Raw genomic sequence first — 8901 nt, 5'->3', positions numbered from 1 at the left:
TGACATTGCATATTTGTCCTCCCACTGCCCTTGCCCCTTGCCCCACGTCCCCCCCTGCACCGTAGCTTCTCTGTGGAGCATGTTTGCACAAAATATTGCGCATACGCCGCCAGTGGGCAACCTTCTTTGCCGCTCGGTTTTGTCCTTTTGCCTTTTGCGGCATAACGCGCGGTTAAGTGGCCATAATGTGTGCCTTTATGGGCTTGGCATTGGCATTGGCATCGGACTCCTTTTCGGCTTGGTATCTCGGTGGCTTGGTGGCTTGGCGGCCCTTGCCCCATTTTAATTCCTTTGCCATATTTGCTGAGCCAGCATTGTTGCTGAATTATGTTATGCCAGTCGGTCGGTCGCTTGTTGATTTTTATATTGTTTTTTTTTTGTGTCTGAATGGGACTGGTTTCCGTTCAGATCCTGCGCCTGCCCTCCTGGACTTTCTGTTGTCCTCGTCCGCATGATAAGCGACCGGCCAGAATATTTGGCTCCGGCATGTTTGCTCAGTTGTTTGCGGATAATCCGGTTTTATTGTTTAATAAGTCATGCCGGCCATCGCGCTCCAGACTGCCCGTCCAGCCGGACCGACCCCTCCCGATTTTCCCAGAGTGTCTGACTGAAAACGTTAGCGGCTCGTTGGCTTTTTGACTGCCTGTGCGGCGGAGCATGGAGCCCTCTTTTCGGGTCGGGGATTTCCGGCTCGGGCTCGGAGGAGCATGGCAAAATCGATGGCCAAATTAAATGGGGATTTACATATTCGTTCGGCGGCGAGAGCTTTAGTTTAAAGGGAACACTCGGTTGACTCATTGCTTGCTGGTAAAAATATTTATTTGTCGCTGAGATACTTTTCCATCTCTTTTAAAGAGTATCTAAGTGTATAACCAAACTACACCATGGATACAACCACGACGATCAGGATAAAATCATTCTTATTTCTATTACTTTCTACATTTCATTATTCTAAGTTGCTTACTCTATAAGCAAGCAAAAACATCTTATAACATCTATATATATTTTCAAGCAATTCAATACCAGCCTGTTTTGCGGGGAACATTCTAAGTTTTTAAATTAATCACTTGATTGACATCGAGGTGAAGAAGACTAGCCTTAAGATGCCACTGGATTCTCTGGGGAGGATGTCCACTCATATGGTCCGATGGTCTCATGTTGTAAACATTTAAGTATATATATGTAAGTAATATACGTATATGGATAAATATCTATTCAATTATGACGATTTTAAGGAGTAGGTAGAACGATTTCAATTATATTTGCCTTCAGACTCATTTACTCGTATATGTAAATTTAAATTTAATGTACATATTTGATTCCTTTAATACGCTTATAAAGGCCATTTAAATATCCCTCTTACTTATATTTTTAAAATATGAAATATTTAAACAGCAATACTGGCAGTAAGCTCTGCTGACGTAATATCTAAAATTTCCAATAAAAACGATTTAATTTGAATTCGATTATTAGATAACCCGATTGAGGGCATTAATGCAATTGGAAATGCAAATCTCTTCGGCTGGATTTCCAATCAGCCCAGTTCTGTGCCCCATGGGAATGGCAATCGCAATCGCACTTCAATTACATTACACTCATCATTAGCCAATTAGCTAAATTATAGGCTGCGCGACGACAAGTGCCAAATGGCCTCAGTTCCCAATCCCAATGCCCATTTCCCACTACCCAATCCCATTCCCATTTCCACTTCCCTTTTTGAATCGCATTGCCACTTCCGTTTGTAGTGTCAATCGCTAGCCCGCAGATTGCCCTCCTTGATGGCGACAATTGGTGCAGAATAAAAGACATTTGCTCAGCACTTTGCGGCACAGTCTGGAGTGGATCTGCCCGTAAGGAGCTTATAGAAAGTGCGGAGCAATGGCAATCGAGGATATCGGCCTGGTGGGCATCAACGTGCGGATGTGGCGGCACTTGGCCGTGCTGTACCCCACTCCGGGCTCCAGCTGGCGCAAGTTCGCATTCGTGCTGCCGGTGACTGCGATGAATCTGATGCAGTTCGTCTACCTGCTGCGGATGTGGGGCGACCTGCCCGCCTTCATCCTGAACATGTTCTTCTTCTCGGCCATTTTCAACGCCCTGATGCGCACGTGGCTGGTCATAATCAAGCGGGGCCAGTTCGAGGAGTTCCTCGACCAACTGGGCACTCTGTTCCACTCGATTCTCGACTCCACCGACGAGTGGGGGCGTGGCATCCTGCGGAGGGCGGAACGGGAGGCTCGGAACCTGGCCATTCTTAATTTGAGTGCCTCCTTCCTGGACATTGTCGGTGCTCTGGTCTCGCCGCTTTTCAGGGAGGAACGAGGTTAGTGCACTCACAGAATGGGATTAAAATAACCGTCATCCAAATCGAAAGGATATTCGTGATAAGCATCGACTATGTTTCCTCCTTCCAGCCCATCCCTTTGGTGTAGCTCTACCAGGAGTGAGCATGACCAGCTCGCCCGTCTACGAGGTCATCTACTTGGCCCAGCTGCCCACGCCCCTGCTGCTGTCCATGATGTACATGCCTTTCGTCAGCCTCTTTGCCGGCCTGGCCATCTTTGGGAAGGCCATGCTGCAGATCCTGGTGCACAGGCTTGGCCAGATTGGCGGAGCGGAGCAGTCGGAGGAGGAGCGCCTCCAAAGGCTGGCCTCCTGCATTGCGTACCACACGCAGGTGATGCGGTGAGCCGCAAGGGAATGAACTGGGGGTCGAGGAGATCTCTAAGCTGCTCATTTCCATTACAGCTATGTGTGGGAGCTCAACAAACTGGTGGCCAACATTGTGGCGGTGGAAGCAATTATTTTTGGCTCGATAATCTGCTCACTGCTCTTCTGTCTGAACATTGTAGGCCACTGCTTTTGAGTGCGGGTGCCACAGAGCCTCCATAAATTGGAAGAACCAAATCTTTGGGATGGCGGTCTTCTATGGCACTGTGGCACTCCTACAGCTAAGACTGTAATCCTTTTTAAGAATACCATTACCATTCCAGATAACATCACCCACCCAGGTGATCTCGATTGTGATGTACATCCTCACCATGCTGTACGTTCTCTTCACCTACTACAATCGCGCCAATGAAATATGCCTCGAGGTGATCCCACCAACTCCATTCAATTTGATAGCTATCCATGACTCCTTTTAACTCGTATCCCTGCAGAACAACCGGGTGGCGGAGGCCGTTTACAATGTGCCCTGGTACGAGGCAGGAACTCGGTTTCGCAAAACCCTCCTGATCTTCTTGATGCAAACACAACACCCGATGGAGGTGGGCATTGGGTGCATTTCATTTGCGAGTCATTGCGAGGACTGTAATCCATTTCCATTCCGGGTGCGGTGCGCTCCATTTCATCTTGCAGATAAGAGTCGGCAACGTTTACCCCATGACTTTGGCCATGTTCCAGAGTCTGTTGAATGCATCCTACTCCTACTTCACCATGCTGCGTGGCGTCACCGGCAAATGAGCTGAAAGACCGAAAAAACCGGGGTTGCCCCTTCCATGCTCTCCCTGCTCCTCCTTTTTCCCTTTCCCCATTCCCCATTCCCCATCCCTTTTCCAGCAATCCGGGTAATGCAAAAAGTTGTTGCTGGCTGTGGTCCTGGCTGCTTGTTTGGCATTTGCATATGCTTGTCGTTTGAAAGGATTTAATCGGACTGCTGGCAAGGAGTCGGCATCCTGGCTCCTGGATCCTGGCATGCAAATAGTTGGCTTCTTAGATTGTTACACAAAATAGATTGTAGATTGCAGCAGAATGTTGTGCTTGGAATAAAGTCAAAAGGATGTGGAGTAGGTCCACGGCTCTGCCCATTCTGTTTGCTCCGGATGCCCGAAAGTATGATTCACAAATATCAAAGCATTCGGATTTGCGGCGACGGTGGCTTTCAATTTGGGCAAGAAGGATGTGCCACAGCGATATGAATAAGTAAATATTTGGTATTCCAGGCAATTAGTGTTGATATTGATTGAGTGGAATTAGTTGGTGCCTTATGCCCTATGCATTTTTCATTGCTCCATTTGCGCCGCATACTTTCAGGCTAACCCATCGAATTTGAATATCCGAGGGTCGTCCTCTGCGCTTTTAATTAAAATGCCCAAAAACTAGTCGTCGTTGTCTGCTGCAATTTAATTAACATTAGTCATGTCCTTTATTATGCAAATAAACTGCTACTGCTGCTGTGAGCAGGATCGTTTAATGCCGGCCCGACAGCAATAACAACTTAATTTAAAATTCATTATAACTGACACCAACTAGTTAAACAATTGCCGGCGGCAGCAGGAACAGCAGCATAAACATCAACAGCACCAAAGGACAACTAAGCGGGTGCACAACAAGGACGAAGGACGAAGGCGCCCCTCGAAAATTGAAATGAGCGGCGGCAGGCGCTCTCGAAATACGCAAATAAACTTCAAAGAAGGACGACTGCACGCTGTGTTTTCCGCTGGATGTCCTGCCGAGCGCATAAATAACAATGGAGCGCGGCCGGAGGAGGAGCTCCTGGGCTGGGAGCGCCTATCGCACGGCTCGGCTCGAGTGGCGTATACTTAATTTTATTATGAGGTGTCAAGTGCGGACCAGTTGACTTGCCCGGCCGAACGCCTTTTGTGTTGAACTTCGCTGTGCTCTGGCCCGTTATTTATGTTGCCTGCTGTTCGCCATTTGGTGGCAGGTGAACGCCTACGCGCCCCGCCCACTGGACAGCAAAATGTGAACTTCCTCTGGGCTTCCACTTTTTCTTGCTGCACTGCAACAAATTAATCCTCAATATTTATATTTCCCCACATACAGAAGAGTTCTTATGGTATTCATTAAATAAATAAATGCCTACTAAAACTAGGTTCTAATTCGTTGTGTACTATATACTACTTAATAATAGGCAACAAAATACTGCAATTTAATAATTCATACAAATTCAGTCCAAGAAAAGACTAATTTCAAATAATTAATGTATACTTCGTTTCACCAAATTAAAGAAAAACGTGTCTAGCCGAGGACCAGATCAATAGATATAGAGAGTCAAATAGATTTCCCATGTAACTACTTTGTATTTTAACTGCCTTTTTCTTTCTGTGTATAGGACCTATAGTTCCTTGGCGTCCGCTGCCAGCAGGTCCTTTGATTTTTATGCAGGCAATATGCAAATGCCGCCGGAAATGTAAATGCGCCACTCCGAATGAAGGAGAGACACCCTGGCGTATCGTATCCTGCGAGTCCTCATTGTCTGCTGCATAAAATTAACAAGTTTCGTTCTCGCTTCGCAAAAAACTGTTTCATTAGAGAACAGTTCGTGGTCGCGGTCGCCTGCCACGCCCCCTGCGACGCCCAAACGACCAACCATCCGAAGGTTACGTTGTTTTATAATTGAATTCATATGCATCAATGAAGGCAGCTCAACAAACACAACACAACACAAAACCCAGTGGTGGGTGATGTGGGGGTGGCAACCGCAACATGGCAAACGGGCGGATTTGGGGGGTTGGAGGGTTTTTCCGGGTTGGGTGGCCCACTTTTTCGGCGGCATTTTCAATTTTAAATGGATTTTCAATTGCGGTGGCCGCGTTTTGCATAAATTGCTATAATGAGTTTATTTCGCAGCCCTCCAAGTGGCTTCGTTGGCGTCTCTCCGTGTCCATGTGTATGCCAATCCGGCAATCCGGACACCATGGATCTCTGCGGGCTGTGTGGCCCGTGCTCATTTGCAATTGTCAACTGGCTGTCAGAGGTGACAGTCGTATTGACAGTGTGCTTTCCCTGTTAATTTCCATTTTAATTGTGGCATTCGGTGACAGTTGATGCTGCGACTTTGTTGGGTATTTTGCGGTCGAATCAGGGAACTGAATTTGGAATCCCTTCCGGGAGATGGAAGGCGGGCGAGGGTCAACTTTAAGTGCCGGAAGTTGGGAGCCAGTTAAAGTGGACTGGATGCACATCCGTCGAGTGTGTTTGGTCTAACCATCACTTATGCGCAGCCAACCCCTTGGCTGTCCCATCAAATATTCCATCCATTGTCTGTCGGGTCATTTGCGAAATCTCTCATAAGCAAAGCATTCATTTTCCAATTATTTATTGATGCCTCTGTGTCGAACTCCCCCACTGCAGCAGCTACAACACTCGCAGCAACTACATCGGCACCTGCTATAAATCTCTAGAGCCCCGTCCCAACCCGACCCTGGTCCTTCCTACTCCCCCTCCTGCTGCGCGTCCATGGACAACCACATTGTCTAGCTTCCTGCAGGATGTTTGTCTGGCTGCTGGTGGCCGTCTGCCGCCTGGTGCCTGGAAAATATTTGCATTTTCACTTTTGATTTATTATTGCCATTGCCATGTGTAAATTGCCAAAGCAAAGGTGCAAACAACAAGGTCTACGGCAAGTACCTTCCAGGACTCCCGGCCAGCACTGCAGCTGTAGCTGCAGCTGGAGGAGCAATAGCAGGAGCCGCAGAAGGAGCATAGAAGCAGCCAGCGATGACAAGGACACATTATGTTTGGCCAAACGAATGGTAATTGCGGCATTGGAACAAGTAATTGAAGTGCAAGCCAAACAGATTGCCAACTTCGTGTGGCCAGGAGCTGCTCCCGCCGCACGTCGACCACATTTCGATTGGAGTTGCGAGGCTGGCCCAGAAAGAGGTCATTACAGCTGCGCTAATTACAAGACCAAATTAGAGAGGCTTCCCTGGTGCTCCTTGCGCCATCCCGATGCCACTGCCAATTACTTCCGCCTCTGTGCAATTTCCGCTTGCCTAGGTTAGAAGCTGGAGTTGGAGTTGCCTAAGCAGCTTTTCTGGAAAACGTCAAAACAGCGACAACTTTATATGGCCACAAAGGCAACAGTAATGACGGTAAAGGGAAAGCATAAGCAGATAATTACACAGGCGAGCAACTATCTCCGTGCATCTCGGCCGCTTCCCTTTTCCCGCGGCCACAAAGTAGAAAATTACAAAAATAAAAAACCACAAGCGGAAAATTAAGAGCCAAAGCCTGCGGACCAGAAGGGCAGACGATGGGGGAGCAACTCCATTTGTTTGTGGCCCAACTTGGGCCAAACTCCAAGTTCGTCTTCGAGTGGCTGCCGTAGGCCTGCAACTTGATCGGTCCTTTGATTATCACTGCAAATGGGAAATTCCTGTTGCCGAAAATTCCACCCGCCCGAGCAGCTGGGAAACTGCGGAGACATTTTCCACATTTTTGACTGTCTGCCAGTGCCTGTAAGCGAAATGCAAACACGGAGCCCAGCCCCATCTACTCCAGCCACCTCGGCAACCCCATCACCCCGGCCCTTTTGTCTGCCCTGCAGCCACATTTAAATATGCCGCCAAGTTGTACCTTCGCTTCGACGCCCCCTGGAAAGGCCCAAATCCCAGACCCTCGTTATCATCATCGCATGGCGGTGGCTGGCACTGATTTCATGCTTTATAACTTTCGATATCCGAATGGCAAACAGCGTTTAGCGCTTTGCCACGCCACCTGAAAGCTGGCAGAAGTGTGGCTGCGCTGCCTTGGGGGCCATCACGGCGTATGCGCAATGTTTACTTTGCATTTTTCTTCGTTTTTTCAGCGCTCAGTGGTTGTTTTTCAGGGGCTGTGCATTACTCGTCGTCGGCTGGGAAGGGGCCTCATGGCATATGCATGATACATCAAATATTTAAGCGATATTTTAGCTATGCCGACAATGAGTCAAATCTGAAGGAATGTCTGCGGACGATAATAAAGTTTACAGATAAGCGGCCTGGCAATCGAATTATGCTCCCCAGACCAGGAGACTTGATTTTATTTATGTCGCAGGTACATATTTCCACTTTCAATTTGAAATTTATTCATCCAGTCACAAACTGGATTGATTTCGGTTGGTTAAAGCGGGAGAATGTGGCTTTGAGGAAGTTAAGAACCTGTCCGAATCGGTTAGCATGGACCACATGATATTGTTATTCTTGTCGTAATTAAAAACCCATGAAAGCAAGGACGAAGACCAAACAACTGGCCACAATCGCACGAGCAGAAACAGAAGGACAGACAGAAGGACCCAGGGGTTTGCGTGTGTGTGGCAAAATAAACACGAAACGAAGCGTATTGATGGCAAGGACTCCTTCTGCCCGGCGAGAGTGGGCAAAAAGTTTCATATCAATTTTAAGCCAAAGTAATGAAAAAGTAACAACAACAGTCAAAGGAACACGGAGCGCAAGGAGCAAAAAAAAGGAGCAAAAATTAAAAAACGAATGCCATAGACAAAGCATATTTGCACGCAGCGGGAAGGACTCCATCCTGCATCATGCATCCTCCATTCGGCCATCCCGCCATCCCACCATTCCACCATCCTGCCGATGATGAAAATGATGATGATATCGTTGACGACGCAGCACACAAAGCAACGCTAACGCTTTATGACAGCCGCCCAATGGGCCGCAGGAGCATCAGGATGCGGAATCGGAGCGAGGAGCACGTTTCCCGGCGTCCCTTGCGCTGGCAAGTTCTAAGGATGCTGTTTACATTCGCTGGAAAAGGACAAGCAGCGGACCATGTCTGCAGCAGCGAAATTAAAAACCAATAAAAACGCTGCGGGCAACGAAATTAAAAATTATGTTTTCCCTCTTGCAACAACAAACGGAAACAAACATTCCAAAGTGCCGCCGAAAAAGTTGTAAAACACGAATAAAATTCCCGGCTTTAAAAGCGCTGCTCATAAAACTTTTGCAATTAGGCAAAAACCATGGAGGCCTATGCACCACTTCGATAATTGAATATTTTAGCGAGCGGATCAGCTGCCGTCAGACCGAAGGACCAATGGAAAACCTGAGCGGGCAGCTTGGGGTTATCCTGGCTAGAGAAAAAATCGTAGCATACATCTGAGCGTCGAGGGCCTTTAATTGCTGCAAAGTGCTGTTCAAACTTTTGTTACGCCGA

General features: G+C 47.7%; 1 protein-coding gene across 2 annotated transcripts; it reads left to right on the top strand.

Annotated features, from left to right (window-relative positions):
- The first annotated feature begins 1524 nt into the window (after positions 1-1524).
- LOC6733346 (odorant receptor 43a) lies at positions 1525-3929 on the top strand. Of its 2 annotated transcripts, XM_002080367.4 has the most exons (6): positions 1605-2323; positions 2415-2685; positions 2749-2848; positions 2994-3095; positions 3162-3269; positions 3361-3929. In XM_002080367.4, exons 1-6 carry the CDS (start codon positions 1879-1881, stop codon positions 3463-3465), a joined length of 1131 nt encoding a protein of 376 aa, XP_002080403.2. In that variant the 5' UTR covers positions 1605-1878; the 3' UTR covers positions 3466-3929. The 2 variants fall into 2 exon arrangements, with proteins under 2 accessions (XP_039147437.1, XP_002080403.2); XM_039291503.2 differs by lacking the exon at positions 3361-3929 and having other exon boundaries at positions 1525-2323; positions 2415-2677; positions 3162-3259.
- Positions 3930-8901: the final 4972 nt, after the last annotated feature.

Source organism: Drosophila simulans, chromosome 2R (assembly GCF_016746395.2).
Source record: "Drosophila simulans strain w501 chromosome 2R, Prin_Dsim_3.1, whole genome shotgun sequence".
Lineage (NCBI taxonomy): Eukaryota > Metazoa > Arthropoda > Insecta > Diptera > Drosophilidae > Drosophila > Drosophila simulans.
The sequence above is the reverse complement of the archived record's forward strand: the minus strand, read 5'-3'. Positions and strand labels throughout refer to the sequence as shown.

Excerpts from the sequence above, each read along its gene's own strand:
- LOC6733346 (XM_002080367.4), top strand. The coding sequence starts at position 1,879 with ATGGCAATCGAGGATATCGGCCTGGTGGGCATCAACGTGCGGATGTGG. Across the intron at positions 2,324-2,414 it reads GCTTTTCAGGGAGGAACGAG|CCCATCCCTTTGGTGTAGCT; the intron begins GTTAGTGCACTC and ends TCCTCCTTCCAG. Across the intron at positions 3,096-3,161 it reads CCAATGAAATATGCCTCGAG|AACAACCGGGTGGCGGAGGC; the intron begins GTGATCCCACCA and ends GTATCCCTGCAG.